The sequence below is a fragment of the Gallinula chloropus genome (assembly GCF_964237585.1).
Source record: "Gallinula chloropus genome assembly, chromosome: 20".
In the NCBI taxonomy this organism is placed as follows: Eukaryota; Metazoa; Chordata; class Aves; order Gruiformes; family Rallidae; genus Gallinula; species Gallinula chloropus.
The window spans coordinates 4,622,349-4,644,264 of NC_140105.1; the positions used below are offsets into that span (position 1 = coordinate 4,622,349).

Here is a 21,916-nt window from a genome sequence, read left to right on the forward strand (position 1 = left end):
GCCTCCAAACGCAGAGGGACGATTTCATCTTCCTCCCACTCCACACCTCCTGCTCAACCTCATCTTCTGTGAGGCTGCTCCAAAGAAACGTCTGAGCCTACAAGAGTAGCAGCTCTGCTCCCAAGCCAGCTCCTTGGCTGAGCAGAAAGCCAGCAGTGCCAGCAGCTGGAGCAGCGCAGGGGGCCGGCTCACACGCTCTGCACTGTACTGTAGAGTGCTTCTCTGGGTGCTGGGGCTGAGCTCACGTTGGCGTAGATCTGATTTTCCAGCCCGTGCTGCTTCACGGTGGCACGTGTCATGTCTTCTGAACGCTGGGAAGGGAGGAGGACAAACACCAACACTGTCTGCTGGAACCTCTTTCAGCTGCTTTAAGCACCCAGGAGCAGCCGTGGAGACCGTAGAGGTCACCCACATTATCCAGGGTCATTTGCACCCCAGCTTGGTACATGCCTTTGCAGCTCCCTCCCTACCCACTCATTCCCTCCCATCCCATCCCATCCCATCCCATCCCATCCCATCCCATCCCATCCCATCCCATCCCATCCCACACTGTCCCCCACCCCCCCCACCTCATCTTTCCACCCAAGCTTTGCATCCTCCTACCTTATTGCTCTGCTTGACCTCAGTGTATTCTGTAGCGTTGTCTGCCAAGCAGTGGAAAGTCCCAGCATTGCTGTACAAGTGGCTCTCAGCTGTGCCCGTGTTAATGTTGGCGTAGTTCAAGGTGTCCTCTCCCTAGCACATGAAGGAGAGGGATGAACTCTTAACTTCCTGTCACTGCCCTGCCTCCAGCCCATAGGGATGGGAACATCTTCCCTGATGAGAGCTGCGACGGCTCCAAAAGCATGGGGAGGAAATTTAACCCACATCAAGGGTTGGCTTGACATTTCCCAGGGGAAAGTTGGCTAGTGACACCAGCCCCTACCCATAAACTGGCAGAAAACATTGGAGAATGCTTCCCAAGAGCAGCTGCTCCACAGCTGCCTGCAGTTGTGAGTTTTGCTGGAGGTTCCCGATGCCCAGAGAAGCAGGTGCCCTGCTTGGAGAGGCTTGAAGAGAAACCTCTCAGCTCAATCCTAAATTCCCTTCCCAGGAATATTCTGTGATAGTCACACAAAATCCCTGGTCAGGTCTTCTTGTTGGTGAACGAAGCCTGAAGGATCCCTCCCCACCCAAAAGGGTGAAGAACCTAGCTGAAGGCAAATGGATCAGGCAGCTCATTCTCCCAGCGTGGGCTGTAACATTTCCCCTCCCTGGGTGAGCTCAGGGCTCACCATCCCAAGTCCTAATGAGGTTTGCCTTACTGTACGTGACATGCTGCGTATCCTGTCCATCTCTACGGCTGCTCCGGAGAGGGCTGCAGAGAGCACGGACATGGTTAGATGGGAGCGAAGCCAGAGGAAAAGAAATGTATTAAAAACCTGTGAATCTCCCTGTAAAGCAGGAAGGGAACCTGCTACCCCATCAGCTGTCTAATCTGGAGCAGTTCCTCAAATAAAACCAGGTCCCACCTGGTGACTGACTTCCCCTTTCTGTCCCTCCTTGTCCTTCACACTCGCCTTCAATGTCACAACAAGCCCAGTGCAACCAAAAACCTCTGGGGAAGCCAACTGCCTGGGCAAACCCGAGTGGGTGCTGTGCCAGGCAGCACCCATCCCGAGATCTGCTGGGATCAGACCTGTGGGACAGTCCCACTCCCAAGGAGGCCTCCTTGGTTGAGGTTTCAGTGACAGACCCAGGATTTGGATGACTCAGGGAAGGGAACGGGGGAGGAAAAGAAATAGAAATATAGAGGAAACACTAAACACAGCAGAACCCAGGTTCTGGTGCAGAACCAGCGTGTGCGTGACAGTGACAGCTTTGCTTACCCTTCTTCCTCTTCCTGAACAGCTTTACCAGAAAGGCAGCAGCAACTGCAAGGATAAGAAGAACCGCTGCGATGGCTAAAGCGAGGATGAACTCAACCTTGTTCCAGCTGCAAGAAAAAAGAGCTGCTGTTCTTACCTGGCTCCTCAGCAGCAGGCTGGGGAGGAACCAGCACGGAGAGTGCCCGCAGGCAGGGGCTGGGCATGATGGGGTTTGCCCTGAGAGGAAGGGGGGCAGGTGGGGGGTTGTCAAGCTGCAAGCTGGGCATGGGCAAAGCAAACCAAAAAGTGCAGAAGCAAACGGCTCTGAGAGCTGCTGCGTCTTCAACTGTTGTAAGGATCGGGTCCTGCGCCTAATTTAGCTCTGATGTAGCTCCACTATTAGCTGCCACCGTTGTAACGGGAATCTGGCACACTTGGTGTGTCAGCACCCCTTGAGCGTGCTGATGGGAAGCCTCAGCTTTGCCCACTTCCTGCGACACAGTGAGGAGGAAGAGGATGGAGGAAGCTCTGTTGGTCCGGTCTCAGCTTTGTGAGATATCTCTGTGGGGCTGCATGTGACTAGAAAGCAGACCAGGACCCAGCTCAGCCCTTCATTTCCCACAAGTGAACAGTCCCGCTGAGTTTTGGGGAAGGAAATGGGCTCAGCACTACAGTCAGAAACCGCTTCTTACATGGCGGTAACTTGTGCCTTGCTTAAGCTGTGAGACCAGGAACAAGCAGGGCCAAGCTGCCAGGGCTGCTGCGATTATTTTCCAGGCTGAGAGGATGAAATGCTGCTCTCTAAAGGCTAATGCAGGATCCCAAAGGGGAGATGTGAAGAGCTGCAGGGAGGGAGCTCATGATGGAGGTGGCTGCTCTGGATGATGGGCTGTTACTCACTCTGAAGACCTGGAGTCTTTCTGGTTGGAGAAATCTGAACTCGGTTGCACACTTTTTCCCTGGGTAGTTGTCTGTATGGGGGCTGATATAGAGCTAGAGGGAGTAAGGGTTGTGGCTTGGGACGTTGATGATTTGGAGGGACCTGCAGCAAAAAGAGGAGAAGCTTGGTAAGGGTCCTTGCCTCTGCAGGGAAAAATTTCTACAGGTGTTGCAGTGAGCCAGAACTGATCCCCTTTCTGTCATGCCAGGAGACTCTGGGTCCCCTCTGCCAGGTCCAGAGCACGCTGCTCTAGGTGGGGGGGCTGCAATCCCCTGCCTCTGCCTGGGAGGTTCTTTGCAGTCCCGGTCCTCCCCCAGACCACACACACACACACACGCAGCAGAGTTCCTGCTGCAGGAAGGGGGTCTGGGCACTCCAGCCCAGCCCAGCACCAACACAACAGCCACATGTGTCTCACCGTAGGGGCTGGTCCCTCCAGGAAGGTGACAGGAAGGGACATTCCCTAAGCCCAGGGCCTGGTGCCCACAGACACTGACTGCCCCATAGCAGGAAATGGGGCGGCACAGGGGGGAAGGAACATGCTGGTGTTATGAAATAAGGCAAGGAGAGCAAAGACAGGGCTAGCAGATTCTGATTATGGGGGAAATGGGACATGGAGATCAGGTTGGTGTGTCCCAGCGATGAATGACTCTGGGGTACCAAGAAGGGGCTGTGGTGAAATCTAGGTGTGGGGAATGGGTGAAGGCAGCACCCTGCTGAGCCTTAGTGACATCCTGGGGCTGCCCCACGGTGCCTGGGAAACCACCTCCTCCAAGCTGCCCTACCCTGCAGCCCCTCCTCCAAGGAATGGCAGGGGGACACATGAAGGAACCTGGGAAAGCAACAAATACTGACCTGGGGGCTCCAATACAATCACCTCCACAGCGGCACTCTCATCAAACTCGAATCTGCCCGTTCTCACCCCGCAGCGGAAGGTGCCCGCATCCTCCATGCCCAGGGGCTCCACCGTCACCGTGATCACCCGGTGCTGCCGATCGTCCCTGATGAAGAATCGGCCCCGCCGCACCTCGGGCTGCCGCTCCGAGGTGATAACGATGTCAGTGCCACAGATACGGACAAACTTTCTCGGTGTGCACCAGAATTTCGGATCCCTCTCATATCCGGCCTCGTACGTGCAGTTCAGCGAGAGGGACCCCCCGAGGAATCCCCGCACGGTGCCGGGTCCCGTCACCGCCCAGCAGCCTGCGGAGACACACGGAGCCGCGGCAGTGACGCTGCTACCGCCGCCGCTCCCGCCCCGCCCGTCGGGGCCGCCCCCCGCAGCTGCGCCGGGACGCGGGGGCTCCGGCCCGGCCTTACCTGGCAGCAGCGCCCAGGCGAGCAGCGGCAGGAGCTGCATGGCGCCTCCGGCACGGCGCAGCTCGGCGTCTGGCTGCGCCCGGTTCCCCTTCGCAGGGTCCGACCCGCCCCCGGGGCCGCCCCCACGCCCACGCCCGGCCCATCGGGGCGGTGCACGGGGTCCCCTTTGTTGGCCGACCCCGGGGCTGGTAGAAAGAAGACTCGGAGCTGCGGAGCGGTGTCCAAGAAGCTTTATTGCAGACGCCTCCGGCGCCGGGACCGCCTACTAGGACGCCCCGTCCCGCCCCCCTTCCCCCCCAGCTCCCTGGCCGTCGGGGCCGGGGCGTCCCGGTGCGGAGCGGCACCGGCCGCGGCCGTGGGATCCCCGCCGTGGCTCAGCCCCGCAGGCTGAGCCAGAGCACGGCTGCGCTCATGGCCAGCAGCGCCAGCACCTGCAGCCCGGCCAGCGCCGGGAAGTAGCGCCAGGCTACTAGCGCAGCGTCCGCCGCCGCCACGGCCGGTCGGGGGGTGGTCGCAGGGAGGGCGGTGACCGGGATGAGGGTCGTGGCTGCAAATGCAAAGAGGGGAGAGATGCAGCGGGTGCCTGCGGGCACTGACCCGCCCTTGTCCCCCGACACCCCAATACCCAGGGTATCATCTCGTCCTGTACCTTCGTCCCTCGACGTGGTGGCCACTGTTGCCGCGGGGAGAGGAACGAGCTTTGACGGACCTGGGGGCTCCAATACAATCACCTCCACGTCGGCAGTCTCATCAGACCGGAATGTGCCCGTTCTCACCCCGCAGAGGAAGGTGCCCGCATCCCGCATGCCCAGGGGCTCCACCGTCACCGTGATCACCCGGTGCTGCCGATCGTCCCTGATGAAGAATCGGCCCCGCCGCACCTCCGGGTGCCGCTCCGAGGTGATAACGATGTCAGTGCCACAGGTAAAAGTAACCTTTCTTGGTGTGCACCAGAATTTCGGATACCTCTCATATCCGGCCTCGTATGTGCAGTTCAGCGAGAGGGACCCCCCGAGGAATCCCCACACGGTGCCGGGTCCCGTCACCGCCCAGCAGCCTGTGGAGACACACGGACCGGCAGCAGTGACTCTCCCCCAGCCACACTGACACCTCCTGCCCCGTGGGCAGGTCCAGCGTGGGGTTTGAGCCCCTGCGGTCCCCTCAGCCCTACCTGGCAGCAGCGCCCAGGCGAGCAGCGTCAAGAGCTGCATGCACCGGCCGGCCTGGAACGCCTGTCACAGTAGCCCTCCTGCTCCTCACGCTCCTTCTTCGTTGTGTCTCTGGGCTTTTGCTTTCTCTTCCCTCTGTATCAGTATTTTTTTTATGCTGGAGGTGTAGCCAGACCTTGGGCTTTCTTGCTTCCTCTGGTCTCAGCTGACTTCCTATCACCATACATGGTGTCTCTGGGGGCAGGGCTGTCCCCACTTGACAGTGCCAGCCAGGAGCTGTCCTCAGAAGGGGCACTCTGGGGAGGTCTCACTGGCTCCTCCAGTATCCCCACCCTGCAGTTTCTCTCATTCCAAGTGGTCACCCAGGCAGTGGCACCAGCCAGGCCCAGGAAAATAAGGCCCTTCAAACTCACCAGACAACAAACCAAGGGTTTGCATCGCAGTGGGAGGAAGCCCAGCCCTGGTCACTGTGCTCCCTGCAGCATCCCAGCCCCTGTCATCAGAATCCTGGCTGCAGAGTGAGCGAGATGCAGGGCCTGTGGCTGGGCTCCCCAGCTCAACCCCTCCTTCACAGCCAAACCACTGTGTCTGCAGTGGAGGCTTTGCCACGTGGGGCTGGAGCTGGTTGTGAGTTCCTGGTTCGTCCCTGCACCTGACCTCGGGCATTTGGGTTTCTTAGGCAGAGCTGGAAAGAAGCAACTCTCCTCCAAAGCTTTCTGGGGTGATGCTGTTGGAGCTGGTTGTGCCATGAAATGCGGGACACGGCGCAGCCCCCAGAAGGATGGAGGTGGCCACAGTGCTCTCCCCAGTGTGGCTGCTGATGCCAGCTGCCCCGTGGCACACAAGGACCCATAAGGAGCAGCGTTTCAGCAGTGTGCATGTGCCTGGTTTTTGGAGATGAAGAACTTGGAAAATGATAGGAGCAACAAGAACAGGACCCCACGCAGGGTGGGTGCAGTGGGAGCTTTGCTCTCAGGCTGGGGGAGGAAAGGTGCTGTGTGTGGGAGACACTTGTAGGACACCGTTCCCTGACTGTCACTCAGCTGGAGATGGGCACTTGGTTACATCGAGCTGGGCTGGCAGGGCTGACGGCTCCTCTCCCTGCACTGGGGCTCAGCTGGGCCTTGGAGGAGCAGGTAGGTGCTTGTGTGGCCCCTGGGACCACATGTCCCTCCCAGCCACACCGCAGCATGTCCCCACACAGCTCCTCACAGCAGCATCAGCAGCTGCCAGTGACCAGGGCAGGGCTGGCAGCCCAAAGAGGAAGCAGGCAGATGGACAGACAGACAAACAGAGAGGCACCTGCAGGATTCTCAGGCTTTATTGCAAAATTGTCTTCAGCTGGTTGCTCCAGCTCAGCAGAGACAGGCCTCAACCCCCTCCTCCCAGCACAGTGGGGCTGCCAGGAGGGTCCAAGTGGAAGAAGCACCCAGAACAGAGCAGCTCCTGGCACAGGGTGGCCCTTATGGGTGCTGCAGCCCCAGCAGGGTGGGAGGCAGGGGAGCAGGAGGGTGTTCCTGTGGCTCTGGGGTGCGGGGCAGGCCCGGTGCCCCAGTGCTGCCGGCCACCTCCAGGAGCTGCAGGTTTTCCCGGCTGTGGCTCCTGCGTTGGCTCCTCACCCAGGCAGCCCGGCACACCAGGGCCAGCGCCAAGGGCACCTTCACACTGAGGCAGAGCAGCAGGTGGGTGACGTTGAGCTGGGACCTGGGCAGGAGAAAGGGGAATGTGCTAGAGCTTGAGTAGGCTCTGAGCAATGCGGATGGGGACTGGGGCACCTGCGTGTCTGCCAGCCACCCCGTGTGCCCCCGGGATCCTCCGTGGGGCAGCTGCAGCCATGGGGGGGAACTAGGGCTGGGGGACGGCTGCGCTCATGGCCAGCAGCGCCAGCACCTGCAGCCCGGCCAGCGCCGGGAAGGAGCGCCAGGCGCCGGGGCGCTGCCGCGGGGCGCCCGCCGCCGCCACGGCCGGTCGGGGGGTGGTCGCAGGGAGGGCGGTGACCGGGATGAGGGTCGTGGCTGCACATGCAAAGAGGGGAGAGATGTGGTGGGTTCCTGCGGGCACTGACCCGCCCTTGTCCCCCGACACCCCCGTGGCCAGGGCACTGTCTCGTCATGTAACACGGTTCTGGTCCCTCGACGTGGTGGTCACTGTTCTTGCGTTGGGAAGAAGGAGAGGTGACTGATCTGGGGGCTTCAATACCATCACCTCCACAGCGGCACTCTTGTCAAGCCGGTATTCCCTTCTCACCCCGCAGCGGAAGGTGCCCGCATCCTCCATGCCCAGGGGCTCCACCGTCACCTTGATCACCCGGTGCTGCCGATCGTCCCTGATGAAGAATCGGCCCCGCCGCACCTCGGGCTGCCGCTCCGAGGTGACAACGATGTCAGTGACACAGGTTAAAACAACCTTTGCCGGTCTGCACCAGAATTTCGGTTTCCTCTCGTATCCGGCCTCGTACGTGCAGTTCAGCGAGAGGGACCCCCCGAGGAATCCCCGCACGGTGCCGGGTCCCGTCACCGCCCAGCAGCCTGCGGAGACACACGGAGCCGCGGCAGTGACGCTGCTACCGCCGCCGCTCCCGCCCCGCCCGTCGGGGCCGCCCCCCGCAGCTGCGCCGGGACGCGGGGGCTCCGGCCCGGCCTTACCTGGCAGCAGCGCCCAGGCGAGCAGCGGCAGGAGCTGCATGGCGCCTCCGGGACGGCGCAGCTCGGCGTCTGGCCGCGCCCGGTTCCCCTTCGCAGGGTCCGACCCGCCCCCGGGGCCGCCCCCACGCCCACGCCCGGCCCATCGGGGCGGTGCACGGGGTCCCCTTTGTTGGCCGACCCCGGGGTTGGTAGAAAGAAGACTCGGAGCTGCGGAGCGGTGTCCAAGAAGCTTTATTGCAGACGCCTCCGGCGCCGGGACCGGCTACTAGGACGCCCCGTCCCGCCCCCCTTCCCCTCAGGCCCTCTCGCCGTCGGGGCCGGGGCGTCCCGGTGCGGAGCGGCACCGGCCGCGGCCGTGGGGTCCCCGCCGGGGCTCAGCCCCGCAGGCTGAGCCAGAGCACGGCTGCGCTCATGGCCAGCAGCGCCAGCACCTGCAGCCCGGCCAGCGCCGGGAAGTAGCGCCAGGCTACTAGCGCAGCGTCCGCCGCCGCCACGGCCGGTCGGGGGGTGGTCGCAGGGAGGGCGGTGACCGGGATGAGGGTCGTGGCTGCAAATGCAAAGAGGAGACAGATGCAGCGGGTGCCTGCGGGCACTGACCCGCCCTTGTCCCCCGACACCCCAATACCCAGAGTATCATCTCGTCCTGTACCTTGGTCCCTCGACGTGGTGGCCACTGTTGCCGCGTGGGAAGGAACGAGCTTTGACGGACCTGGGGGCTCCAATACAATCACCTCCACAGCCGCACTCTCATCAGACCGGAATCTGCCCGTTCTCACCCCGCAGTGGAAGGTGCCCGCATCCTCCATGCCCAGGGGCTCCACCGTCACCGTGATCACCCGGTGCTGCCGATCGTCCCTGATGAAGAATCGGTCCCGCCGCACCTCGGGCTGCTGCTCCAAGGTGATAACGATGTCAGAGACACAGGTTAAAACCTTTCCCGGTGTGCACCAGAATTTCGGATCCTTCTCGTATCCGGCCTCATACGTGCAGTTCAGCGAGAGGGACCCCCCGAGGGATCCCCACACGGTGCCGGGTCCCGTCACCGCCCAGCAGCCTGCGGAGACACACGGACCGGCAGCAGTGACTCTCCCCCAGCCACACTGACACCTCCTGCCCCGTGGGCAGGTCCAGCGTGGGGTTTGAGCCCCTGCGGTCCCCTCAGCCCTACCTGGCAGCAGCGCCCAGGCGAGCAGCGTCAGGAGCTGCATGCACCGGCCGGCCTGGAACGCCTGTCACAGTTGCCCTCCTGCTCCTCACGCTCCTTCTTCGTTGTGTCTCTGGGCTTTTGCTTTCTCTTCCCCCTGTATTATCAATTTTTTTCTGCTGGAGGTGTAGCAAGACCCTAGGCTTTCTGGCTTCCTCTGGTCTCAGCTGACTTCCTATCACCATACATGGTGTCTCTGGGGGCAGGGCTGTCCCCACTTGACAGTGCCAGCCAGGAGCTGTCCTCAGGAGGGGCACTCTGGGGAGATCTCACTGGCTCCTCCAGTATCCCCACCCTGCAGTTTCTTTCATTACAAGTGGTCACCCAGGGGGTGGCACCAGCCAGGCCCAGGAAAATAAGGCCCTTCACACTCACCAGACAACAAACCAAGGGTTTGCACCGCAGTGGGAGGAAGCCCAGCCCTGGTCACTGTGCTCCCTGCAGCATCCCAGCCCCTGTCATCAGAATCTTGGCTGCAGAGTGAGCGAGATGCAGGGCCTGTGGCTGGGCTCCCCAGCTCAACCCCTCCTTCACAGCCAAACCACTGTGTCTGCAGTGGAGGCTTTGCCACGTGGGGCTGGAGCTGGTTGTGAGTTCCTGGTTCGTCCCTGCACCTGACCTCGGGCATTTGGGTTTCTTAGGCAGAGCTGGAAAGAAGCATCTCTCCTCCAAAGCTTTCTGGGGAGATGCTGTTGGAGGTGGTTGTGCCATGAAATGCGGGACACGGCGCAGCCCCCAGAAGGATGGAGGTGGCCACAGTGCTCTCCCCAGTGTGGCTGCTGATGCCAGCTGCCCCGTGGCACACAAGGACCCATAAGGAGCAGCGTTTCAGCAGTGTGCATGTGCCTGGTTTTTGGAGATGAAGAACTTGGAAAATGATAGGAGCAACAAGAACAGGACCCCACGCTGGGTGGGTGCAGTGGGAGCTTTGCTCTCAGGCTGGGGGAGGAAAGGTGCTGTGTGTGGGAGACACTTGTAGGACACCGTTCCCTGACTGTCACTCAGCTGGAGATGGGCACTTGGTTACATCGAGCTGGGCTGGCAGGGCTGATGGCTCCTCTCCCTGCACTGGGGCTCAGCTGGGCCTTGGAGGAGCAGGTAGGTGCTCGAGTGGCCCCTGGGACCACATGTTCCTCCCAGCCACACCGCAGCATGTCCCCACACAGCTCCTCACAGCAGCATCAGCAGCTGCCAGTGACCAGGGCAGGGCTGGCAGCCCAAAGAGGAAGCAGGCAGATGGACAGACAGACAAACAGAGAGGCACCTGCAGGATACTCAGACAAACAGAGAGGCACCTGCAGGATTCTCAGGCTTTATTGCAAAATTGTCTTCAGCTGGTTGCTCCAGCTCAGCAGAGAAAGGCCACAACCCCCTCCTCCCAGCACAGTGGGGCTGCCAGGAGGGGCCGAGGGGAAGAAGCGCCCAGAACGGAGCAGATCCTGGCACAGGGTGGCCCTTATGGGTGCTGCAGCCCCAGCAGGGTGGGAGGCAGGGGAGCAGGAGGGTGTTCCTGTGGCTCTGGGGTGCGGGGCAGGCCCGGTGCCCCAGTGCTGCCGGCCACCTCCAGGAGCTGCAGGTTTTCCCGGCTGTGGCTCCTGCGTTGGCTCCTCACCCAGGCAGCCCGGCACACCAGGGCCAGCGCCAAGGGCACCTTCACACTGAGGCAGAGCAGCAGGTGGGTGACGTTGAGCTGGGACCTGGGCAGGAGAAAGGGGAATGTGCTAGAGCTTGAGTAGGCTCTGAGCAATGAGGATGGGGACTGGGGCACCTGCGTGTCTGCCAGCCACCCCGTGTGCCCCCGGGATCCTCCGTGGGGCAGCTGCAGCCATGGGGGGGAACTAGGGCTGGGGGACGGCTGCGCTCATGGCCAGCAGCGCCAGCACCTGCAGCCCGGCCAGCGCCGGGAAGGAGCGCCAGGCGCCGGGGCGCTGCCGCGGGGCGCCCGTCGCCGCCACGGCCGGTCGGAGGGTGGTCGCAGGGAGGGCGGTGACCGGGATGAGGGTCGTGGCTGCACATGCAAAGAGGGGAGAGATGTAGTGGGTGCCTGGGGGCACTGACCCGCCCTTGTCCCCCGACAGCCCCGTGGCCAGGGCACCGTCTCGTCCTGTAACACGGTTCTGGTCCCTCGACGTGGTGGTCACTGTTCTTGCATTGGGAAGAAGGAGAGGTGACTGATCTGGGGGCTTCAATACCATCACCTCCACAGCGGCACTCTTGTCAAGGCGATATTCCCTTCTCACCCCGCAGTGGAAGGTGCCCGCATCCCGCATGCCCAGGGGCTCCACCGTCACCGTGATCACCCGGTGCTGCCGATCGTCCCTGATGAAGAATCGGCCCCGCCGCACCTCGGGCTGCCGCTCCGAGGTGATAACGATGTCAGTGCCACAGGTAAAAAGAACCTTTCCCGGTGTGCACCAGAATTTCGGATCCCTCTCGTATCCGGCCTCGTACGTGCAGTTCAGCGAGAGGGACCCCCCGAGGGGTCCCCACACGGTCCCGGGTCCCGTCACCGCCCAGCAGCCTGCGGAGACACTCGGAGCCGCGGCAATGACGCTGCTACCGCCGCCGCTCCCGCCCCGCCCGTCGGGGCCGCCCCCCGCAGCTGCGCCGGGACGCGGGGGCTCCGGCCCGGCCTTACCTGGCAGCAGCGCCCAGGCGAGCAGCGGCAGGAGCTGCATGGCGCCTCCGGGACGGCGCAGCTCGGCGTCTGGCCGCGCCCGGTTCCCCTTCGCAGGGTCCGACCCGCCCCCGGGGCCGCCCCCACGCCCACGCCCGGCCCATCGGGGCGGTGCACGGGGTCCCCTTTGTTGCTCGACCCCGGGGCTGGTAGAAAGAAGACTCGGAGCTGCGGAGCGGTGTTCAAGAAGCTTTATTGCAGACGCCTTCGGCGCCGGGACCGCCTACTAGGACGCCCCGTCCCGCCCCCCTTCCCCCCCAGCCCTTTCGCCGTCGGGGCCGGGGCGTCCCGGTGCGGAGCGGCACCGGCCGCGGCCGTGGGATCCCCGCCGGGGCTCAGCCCCGCAGGCTGAGCCAGAGCACGGCTGCGCTCATGGCCAGCAGCGCCAGCACCTGCAGCCCGGCCAGCGCCGGGAAGTAGCGCCAGGCTACTAGCGCAGCGTCCGCCGCCGCCGCGACCGGTCGGAGGGTGGTCGCAGGGAGGGCGGTGACCGGGATGAGGGTCGTGGCTGCAAATGCAAAGAGGAGACAGATGTAGTGGGTGCCTGGGGGCACTGACCCGCCCTTGTCCCCCGACACCCCAATACCCAGGGCACCATCTCGTCCTGTACCTTGGTCCCTCGACGTGGTGGCCACTGTTGCCGCGTGGGAAGGAACGAGCTTTGACGGACCTGGGGGCTCCAATACAATCACCTCCACATCGGCAGTCTTGTCAGGCCAGTATTCCCTTCGCACCCCGCAGCGGAAGGTGCCCGCATCCTGCATGCCCAGGGGCTCCACCGTCACCGTGATCACCCGGTGCTGCCGATCGTCCCTGATGAAGAATCGGCCCCACCGCACCTCGGGCTGCCGCTCCGAGGTGATAACGATGTCAGTGCCACAGGTAAAAGCCTTTCCCGGTGTGCACCAGAATTTCGGATCCTTCTCGTATCCGGCCTCGTACGTGCAGTTCAGCGAGAGGGACCCCCCGAGGGATCCCCGCACGGTGCCGGGTCCCGTCACCGCCCAGCAGCCTGTGGAGACACACGGACCGGCAGCAGTGACTCTCCCCCAGCCACACTGACACCTCCTGCCCCGTGGGCAGGTCCAGCGTGGGGTTTGAGCCCCTGCGGTCCCCTCAGCCCTACCTGGCAGCAGCGCCCAGGCGAGCAGCGTCAGGAGCTGCATGCACCGGCCGGCCTGGAACGCCTGTCACAGTAGCCCTCCTGCTCCTCACGCTCCTTCTTCGTTGTGTCTCTGGGCTTTTGCTTTCTCTTCCCCCTGTATCAGTATTTTTTTTCTGCTGGAGGTGTAGCAAGACCTTGGGCTTTCTGGCTTCCTCTGGTCTCAACTGACTTCCTTCCACCATACATGGTGTCTCTGGGGGCAGGGCTGTGCCCACTTGACAGTGCCAGCCAGGAGCTGTCCTCAGGAGGGGCACTCTGGGGAGGTCTCACTGGCTCCTCCAGTATCCCCACCCTGCAGTTTCTCTCATTCCAAGTGGTCACCCAGGCGGTGGCACCAGCCAGGCCCAGGAAAATAAGGCCCTTCAAACTCACCAGACAGCAAACCAAGGGTTTGCACCGCAGTGGGAGGAAGCCCAGCCCTGGTCACTGTGCTCCCTGCAGCATCCCAGCCCCTGTCATCAGAATCAAGGCTGCAGAGTGAGCGAGATGCAGGGCCTGTGGCTGGGCTCCCCAGCTCAACCCCTCCTTCACAGCCAAACCTCTGTGTCTGCAGTGGAGGCTTTGCCACGTGGGGCTGGAGCTGGTTGTGAGTTCCTGGTTCGTCCCTGCTCCTGACCTCGGGCATTTGGGTTTCTTAGGCAGAGCTGGAAAGAAGCAACTCTCCTCCAAAGCTTTCTGGGGTGATGCTGTTGGAGGTGGTTGTGCCATGAAATGTGTGACACGGCGCAGCCCCCAGAAGGATGGAGGTGGCCACAGTGCTCTCCCCAGTGTGGCTGCTGATGCCAGCTGCCCCGTGGCACACAAGGACCCATAAGGAGCAGCGTTTCAGCAGTGTGCATGTGCCTGGTTTTTGGAGATGAAGAACTTGGAAAATGATAGGAGCAACAAGAACAGGACCCCACGCTGGGTGGGTGCAGTGGGAGCTTTGCTCTCAGGCTGGGGGAGGAAAGGTGCTGTGTGTGGGAGACACTTGTAGGACACCGTTCCCTGACTGTCACTCAGCTGGAGATGGGCACTTGGTTACATCGAGCTGGGCTGGCAGGGCTGATGGCTCCTCTCCCTGCACTGGGGCTCAGCTGGGCCTTGGAGGAGCAGGTAGGTGCTCGTGTGGCCCCTGGGACCACATGTCCCTCCCAGCCACACCGCAGCATGTCCCCACACAGCTCCTCACAGCAGCATCAGCAGCTGCCAGTGACCAGGGCAGGGCTGGCAGCCCAAAGAGGAAGCAGACAGATGGACAGACAGACAGAGAGGCACTTGCAGGATTCTCAGGCTTTATTGCAAAATTGTCTTCAGCTGGTTGCTCCAGCTCAGCAGAGACAGGCCTCAACCCCCTCCTCCCAGCACAGTGGGGCTGCCAGGAGGGGCCATGCTGGAGAAGCACCCAGAGCAGAGCAGCTCCTGGCACAGGGTGGCCCTTATGGGTGCTGCAGCCCCAGCAGGGTGGGAGGCAGGGGAGCAGGAGGGTGTTCCTGTGGCTCTGGGGTGCGGGGCAGGCCCGGTGCCCCAGTGCTGCCGGCCACCTCCAAGAGCTGCAGGTTTTCCCGGCCGTGGCTCCTGCGTTGGCTCCTCACCCAGGCAGCCCGGCACACCAGGGCCAGCGCCAAGGGCACCTTCACACTGAGGCAGAGCAGCAGGTGGGTGACGTTGAGCTGGGACCTGGGCAGGAGAAAGGGGAATGTGCTAGAGCTTGAGTAGGCTCTGAGCAATGAGGATGGGGACTGGGGCACCTGCGTGTCTGCCAGCCACCCCGTGTGCCCCCGGGATCCTCCGTGGGGCAGCTGCAGCCATGGGGGGGAACTAGGGCTGGGGGATGCATGCAGGGGAAAAGGTGTTTTAGGCTGAAAGATGCTCTTGGGGGCTCGCCCAGGCCCCATGCCCTGACTCACAGCACTGGAGGGTTCTTCCAGCCCGTGGGGCACAGGGGATTGTTGGCTGTTGAACTCACGTTCCTGCCCTTGGTTGTGGTTGAAGCATCTGTAAAGTAAACAGAGAGCCAGAGCAAAGTGGAAATCCCCACACCCCCCTTTCCTGCCCTCTGCTCAGGGGGTCTCTGCCCTGAGATATCGACCGTGGAGGTGTGGGAAGTGGAGTTGGGGGGGTCTATGGGCATTAGGGATGAGGAGGAAGGAAAAGGGGGGGTTAATTGTGAGGGGCTGGGAACTCCATTCTCCTTGCAGCAGGGAGGGAGAGTCTCTCCTCTGCACAGAGCTCTGTACAGACTCCTCCATCCTTCATCCAAATTTGTGCTGGGGCAGTTTCCAGTGGGTCTCACTGCCCAGAAGGAGCTTGTTCTCACTTTGACAACCCCTGTGTTCCCCTGTCTGGGAAGGCCCTGTCCCCAGAGCTGTGACCCAAGTGCCAGGCTCCATCACACACCCCCTCTTTGCCTTTACCTGCAGAGACCATCACCTTGGTGGTGTGAAACAGATTGAACCACAGGCTCCTCCTCATCCCACAGGAGTACCAGCCCTCATCCTCCGGCATGACATTGCCCATCATCACTGTGAACGAGTGTGTTGTGTGGTCATCCGTGAGGGACACCCTGCCCTGTGTCACCGTCACCTCCGAGCCGTTGGTTTGGGCCATGTAGGTGAAGCAAAACCAGAGGAAGCTTTGGCGGCACCAGTACTTGGAGTAGGGCTTGTAGGCTGGCTTGTAGCTGCAGGACACTCCCAGCGAGCCTCCCTGCTCAGCCATCACCTGTCTGGGGCCTGTCACAGCCCAGCTGCCTGCAGAGGACAGGGAGAGATGCTATGAGCCCATCCCAGCATCACCTTGGGTAACCAGCAAGCCCCAGGAGCTCAGGGGCACCCTGTCCCAAGGGATGCTGTGTCCATGGACCTGCTGTGCCAGGGAGTGGTGCTGAGATCATAGAATCACAGAATGACAGGGGTGGGAAGGGACCTCCAGAGATCATGGGGTCCAACCCCCCTGCCAAAGCAGCTCCCCAGCTCATATTGCACAGGTCGGTGTCCAGATGGGTCTGGAATATCCCCAGAGAAGGAGACTCCACACCCCCTGGGCAGCCTGTCCCAGGGCTCCCTCACCCTCACTGGGGAAAAGTTCTTCCCCATGTTGGTGTGGAACTCCCTGTGCTCCAACTTGAGGCCATTGCCCCTTGTCCTGTCCCCACAGACACTGAAAAGGGGCTGCCCATTTCCCCCTGCATCCCACACTTCAGATATTTATAAACATTAACAAGGTCCCCCCTTAGTCTTCTTTTCTCCAGGCTGAACAGCCCCAGCTCACTCAGCCTTTCCTCACAGGGGAGATGCTCCAGGCCCTTCATCATCCTTGTAGCCTCCTCTGGCCTCTCTCCAGGAGATCCCTGTCTTTTTTATCCCAGGGAGCCCAGAACTGGACACAACACTCCAGGTGGGGCCTGACCAGGGCAGAGCAGAGGGGGAGGTTCCCCTCCTGTGACCTGCTGGCCACACTCCTCCTGATGCCCCCCAGGATCCCACTGGCTCTCTCAGCCCCCAGGGCACACTGCTGGCTCATGGCCACCCTGTCACCCACCAGATGAGATGTCCCCAGTCATTAACCCCCCACTCCCCCATCAAGCATGCATGTTATTAAGTGAGCAGGAAGCCTTATTGCCAGGGTACACAGGACAGCAATTTCAAAGACACCCCAGAGATCACCCCCGTAGTCATCTACTGGCCACAAGGAGGAGATGGTATCAGCTGGGCTCTTGCTGTGGCCTTACAGCTCTGCAGAGCCTGGGGCAGGGGAGCTGCCTGAGCTGTGCTCCTGGGTCTTACCTGGGAAAAAGGTCCAAACCAGCAAAATCCTCATTTTATAGCTCCTCAGTCCAGATGTGCTGCTTGCCCTGTGGTTACTCATGAAGAACCCTGTGGGATGGAGCCTGGTTCACATGCACCAAGTGCCCCAGGAGCTGCTCAAGCGTCCTTCTCCTGTTGATTCCTTGGGCACTGCTTACCCACACACCCTCAGTGTCTTTTTTAAACACAGTTACTTCTTCCCCTTTACCAGGGAACCATGACTCACCCTGGGGGTGGCTCCTGAGAGGCACTGTCCAGTTTTGCTCTGAAACAGATGCCCAGCAAAATGCCTAAATGCGATGGGTTCCCCCTCTGTGATGCCCATCCCAGCAGGGAATGCAGCTCCTTCCCCAAGCACAGAGCCCAAAGGGGCTTTGCAGGGGAAACAGGACAAAGCAGGTATCCAGAGATCAGGATAATGAGAATGCAGGTCAGACCCTGTGGATGGGCCAGTAGGGATGCTGGACCGGGATGCTGGAGCAGGATGATCAGTGCTGCTCCCCAGCTCCCAAGCAAGCTGCCAGTGTGAGCTGGGCTGCTCTGTTTGATTTCTCAAGCAGAAAGTGTCTCATTTCCCCCTCCCAACCGCCTTTTTTTAGCACAGCTCTGGGGGTTGAGTGACAACACTCTTTTCCTCCTGAAATTAGGCGTTTTCACTGAAAGCTGCAGGAGCCCAGACACAGAGAGCAAAGCTGCCTCCCTGGCAGCTGCCTTGCAGATTGCTTCCTTCCTCAGTGCCCCTTGGAATGAGTAAAAAGCACAAACCCTTGGCCCTGCCAGAGATTGCTCCTTCCCCCTGTGCTGTCCCGTCCCTGTCCCCTCATCATGGGGAGAAGCAGCTCTGTATTTTCCTGCTGATCATCAGGTAACCTCACTCATTCCCTGGGAGCTGGGTGACCAGCCACGGGCTGAGCTGCTGCAAATACCACCAAGGTCTAAATACAAGAAGTGGCTGGAGATTGTAAATCTGCTTTCTGGAGATAAGCTTTCCAGGAAAGGTTGGGCAGCCAGGGTTCCAGGCACACCCCAGCCTCTCCAGCCTTCCTTGCATTGAGTGGTGGTTCCCATTGCCCCTGCTAACTCAGCCCCAGCAGTACCGGGGTGCCCTCGAGACCCCCAAAAGAGGATGAAGCAGCAGAGCGGCTCTGTGGGCACACCAGACTGTCCCCTCTCCCCTCCACACCAAGTGTCCCCAGAGGAGTTTCTTGATTGGATTTATTGGGACCCAAAGCCATCTGTTTGCTGCTGAGCTGGGAAACCATCCCTCCCCTCAGCCTGCACAGGAACCAGGGGTGTGTGTCCTGTCCAGCTGAGAGGTGTGGGTCAGTCTGCCAAAACAATGCAGGGGCAGGGGGCCCTGGGGGTCCCATGGGCCACTCAGCATTGCCAGTGGGACCTTGAGCTCCAGCAGTGTGGGCTGGGACTGTCACACTGCCAACAGCAGCAGCCTCCTGCAACGCTCCTTTGCCTCCTCTGCCACAGCAAGGATGTCCCTGGGGGTGATCAGAAGGACATGGGTGGGGGTGGCCCCATGAGGGAAGCTCCACTAGGACAAGTAGGCAGCCTCTTCTCCCAGGAAATGTTGTCCGGGTGTCCCTGTCACCTCTCCCTGCCACAGGGTGTTTGCGTAGAGACCACTGTCCTCCAGCTTGGGGTCCTGCTCCATGTCACCGTAGCCACCCTGGTGAGGGACAGCGTGTCTCCACAGCCCTGGGCCACAGCTGGGGGCTGCCCAGGGGCATCAACTGCACTGTGTGTGGCTGTGCCCACGCTGCCTGTGCTGCCCACACCAGGGACTCACCTTCAGCAGCTCCAGCTCGTTGTTGTAGACAGGGCTGTGGTCTGGCTCCACAGCAGTGTCTGGCTCCACAGCAGTGTCTGGCTCCACAGCAGTGTCTGGCTCACGGGGGGCAGTGGGGACTTTGGTGTGAGGGGGAATCATGCCAGAAAGAAGAGACATGGGGGGATGTTTTCCGTGTTTCTGGGAGGGGGGAGCTCCCCTCAGCCTTGCACCCAGGGTGGGTTTGTCCCTCAGGTCCTGGGGCAGGGTGTGCATGGGATGGGGCACATGCAGGCACTGTTACCTTCTCTCCTCCTGCACAGGGTATAGAGGAGCCCGGCGATGCTGATGGCAACCAGGAGGGAGACCATGACTGTGCTGGGCACCAGGATGCTCAGGGCAGGGCCACCCATGCTGAGGCTGAGAGGAGAGGAGCAGGGCTTGTTCTCTCCCTCCCAAGGCTGGGGCTTTGCCTTTGCAGTGCCCTGGGTGGTGGTGCCCTCCCACAGACCCTCCTCAGCCAGCCACAGAGGGGGACACAAAGCTTGGGCAATGGCTGCAGACCCTACTGCATCACCCCCAAGAGCCCAGGCTGAGGGGTGAAGACCCTGCACGTCCTTGTGAGCCCCTTTGCACAGGGGCACCCACTGCTGCCCGTGGCATGAGAGCTGCTGCCCTTCCCTCTGCCCACCCTGTGCCCACCCTGTGCCCCAGGGCCCCATGCTCACCCCTCAGCAGTGGTGCTGTTGGTGGTGGGATGCTCTGTCATGGTGGTGGAGGTCCAGGTGGTGTGGGTGGTTGAGGGAGCTGCCAGAGTAGATGATATGGCTCCATAAAAATAGGTCTGGGTGGGAACTGGGGGCTGGGGATGCCTGTGTGTTCCCTGTGTCTCCTCCAGCAGCAGTCAAATACTTGCCCATGTCCCCTCCAGCACATGCCCCATCCCTGTGGGAAGCACCCTGCCTGCACCTGCCTGCCCAGCTGCCCCCCTCACCTCTCTGGGCTGTGTATCCCTATGGTGAGACTTCACCATACCCACTTCAGAGGCTTCTCCAGGGCTGGTGGGAGCCAGATCTACCCCTTTTCTCTTGTCTAGAAACTCAGATCTCACATCATTTGGCTGCCAGGGGTATTTTTGGCCTCAGCACTGTGGTCAGAGTTAGTGGTCACTGCTGCCTGTAACCGGCAGCTCCGCTGTCTTACCTGCACCATCACAGGTGCTGGGAGCCCCAGAACCAGCTGTGGGCACTGGGGTCCTGCACACTCTGCCTGCATCTGCCAGCATCCCCAGGAGAAAGCAAAGTGTCCCCTCCCAGCCTCTGTCACTGATTTATCACAGAATCACAGGATGTTTCGGGCTGGAAGGGACCTCAAAAGATCATCTAATCCAATCCCCCTGCCAGAGCAGCATCACCTAGGTTAGGTCACACAGGAACACATCCCGGTGGGTTTGGATGTCTCCAGAGATGGAGACTCCACAGCCTCTCTGGGCAGCCTGTTCCAGGGCTCTGTCACCCTCACAGTGACTAAGTTTCCCCTTATGTTCACATGGAATCTCCTCTGCTCCAGCTGCACCCACTGTCAGGCTAAGACTATGAGGGACATCGGAGGAAAAAATAATCAGAAACTAAACTCATTACACTGGGTCCCAAGGGCTCTTTCCCATACTGTTGCCCCCTCCCCAGCCACCCAAAAAGGTCCTGGCCAGTAAAACCTCTAGCCAGCCAGACACCAGTGCTTACCTGGGACCACCCTCACTGTCACTGGTGCCATCAGGTCCCAGCCTGTCCTATCAACACCGCACCAGTAGCTCCCAGCATCTGCCTCAGAGAGGTTCTTCATGGTGATCAGGACCATGCAGAAGATGTGGTTGTCCTGGATGGAGACCCGTCTGTGCTGCTGGGGCACTTCCCAGCCCGCTGTCTCCACCACCTTGGTGCAGGAGTCCCGGCTGGCCCCCCGGCACCAGTACTTACTGTAACCCTCATAGCCCCGGGGGTACCAGCAGTTGAGGGAAATCACCTGTCCCACCTGGCCACTCACCTCCCTGGGGACAACCAGAGCCTGGCAAACTGCAAGGAAGCCCATAGCAACGCTGGAGAGAAACAGGGCTGCAAAGTCAGCCTGCCCCTCAGCCCCATCTCTGCTCCCTTTGGGAAGCAGCACTTGGGGAGAGTCCCCATCTGCCAGCTTTTATCCCCAGCCATGAGGCCATGGTGATGGGAGGCTTTGGCTCAGCCAGTGCCCACCATGGAGCCTGTGCCCCTTTGGTGCCAGTGGGACCCAGAGCATCACCGGCGCAGCTGGAACCCGTCCTCACCTGGGAGAAGGAGCCAGGCCCAGCTTGGCAATATCCCCATGGTCCTGTGCAGGGCAGCAAGCAGGGGGGATGCTGAGCTGATGGGAGCTCCTGGCTGCTGTCACTGCTCTGTTGCTTGTGCAGGAGGTGGTGGTGGTGAGGTGCTGCTCTGCTGCTGGGTTATTTTTACCCGGCGGGCTCTGCCGTGTGGCTGGGAGCGTTCTGCCACAGGGGAAGGTCTGCTGAGATGCTCTCTGCAGGCTGACACATCTGAAGCACGCTGGGGCAGGGTAGGGGGGGTTCAGGGGGAGGTGGGCAGCTGCTGAAATGGGATGTAGAATGCCATACACCCCACTTGGATGGAAGGTGTAGGGTTCTTCACCCCAAACGGTTGCTGCAGGGGGATGCTGGAGGACACAAGCTGAGCAGAGCTTTGATGCTCTGCCCTGTTTTGGTGTTGGAAGCTGATTCAATGCCAAAACAAGGCAAAGCTAAGCACAGAAGCTTTCATCTCTGCTTGACCTTTGCAGAGCCCACCTCGCATGCCTGGTGGTGCTGGAGGCTGCGTGTCCTGGTGCTGCCCCTCGGTCAGGCTAAGGAGTGATGCCTGGATGGGTGCAGCCTCCTGGGTGCTGGGGGTGGCTCAGCTCAGCCCCAGGGCTGTGTTTCAGCTCAGGGACATGCCAGCTCTCAGGTGTGTGGGTCCCTGGCCCTGGGCTCTGCTGGGGTCTGCAGCACTGGGTGGTTTGAGTGGCAGCAGGAGTGATCTGGACATTGCCTGGCACTGAGGGATGTACAGTGCAGAGGGATGTGGCTGGGTAGCTGGGGCTCAGCTCTGCCAGTGGTGGGGACAGAGTGTTTGGGATGATGTGGGGCTTCCTCCTCCTCCTCTGGCTGTTGAATCCCAGGGGCTCAGGGGAAGATGAGGAGCAGGGATACGTTGCTGGAGGTGGCCCAGGCAGGGAACCCCGTGATTCTCCCAGTCCCCATTTGGCACCAAAGCTTCTTGCAGGCAATTGAAGCTTGGGTTCCCCTCAGGAGCAAGCAGCACCCAGAGGAACTCCTCTGGCCCGTGGCAGGGC

The 21,916-nt window shown here is 61.3% G+C and overlaps 4 protein-coding genes across 4 annotated transcripts; all 4 read right to left on the bottom strand.

Annotated features, from left to right (window-relative positions):
- On the bottom strand, positions 1–4,147 carry LOC311199603 (CMRF35-like molecule 9; the record flags this gene model as incomplete). Its single annotated transcript, XM_084273724.1, has 6 exons — positions 1–311; positions 604–735; positions 1,305–1,357; positions 1,869–1,975; positions 2,748–2,889; positions 3,643–4,147. The coding sequence occupies 6 exons, from the start codon at positions 4,145–4,147 to the stop codon at positions 189–191; spliced, it is 1,062 nt and encodes a 353-aa protein (XP_084129850.1). The 3' UTR covers positions 1–188.
- Positions 4,148–4,481: 334 nt separating this feature from the next.
- Positions 4,482–5,318, bottom strand: LOC311199605 (CMRF35-like molecule 2; the record flags this gene model as incomplete). Its single annotated transcript, XM_084273726.1, has 3 exons — positions 4,482–4,573; positions 4,979–5,164; positions 5,279–5,318. The coding sequence occupies 3 exons, from the start codon at positions 5,316–5,318 to the stop codon at positions 4,482–4,484; spliced, it is 318 nt and encodes a 105-aa protein (XP_084129852.1).
- A 5,120-nt stretch (positions 5,319–10,438) lies between these two features.
- LOC311199606 (uncharacterized protein) lies at positions 10,439–11,803 on the bottom strand (the record flags this gene model as incomplete). The annotated part of the gene is made up of 2 exons (XM_084273727.1): positions 10,439–10,822; positions 11,009–11,803. 2 exons carry the CDS (start codon positions 11,801–11,803, stop codon positions 10,439–10,441), a joined length of 1,179 nt encoding a protein of 392 aa, XP_084129853.1.
- A 2,582-nt stretch (positions 11,804–14,385) lies between these two features.
- On the bottom strand, positions 14,386–16,768 carry LOC311199481 (CMRF35-like molecule 2; the record flags this gene model as incomplete). The annotated part of the gene is made up of 4 exons (XM_084273583.1): positions 14,386–14,626; positions 14,857–14,944; positions 15,364–15,699; positions 16,735–16,768. The coding sequence occupies 4 exons, from the start codon at positions 16,766–16,768 to the stop codon at positions 14,386–14,388; spliced, it is 699 nt and encodes a 232-aa protein (XP_084129709.1).
- Between the last annotated feature and the right edge of the window lie 5,148 nt (positions 16,769–21,916).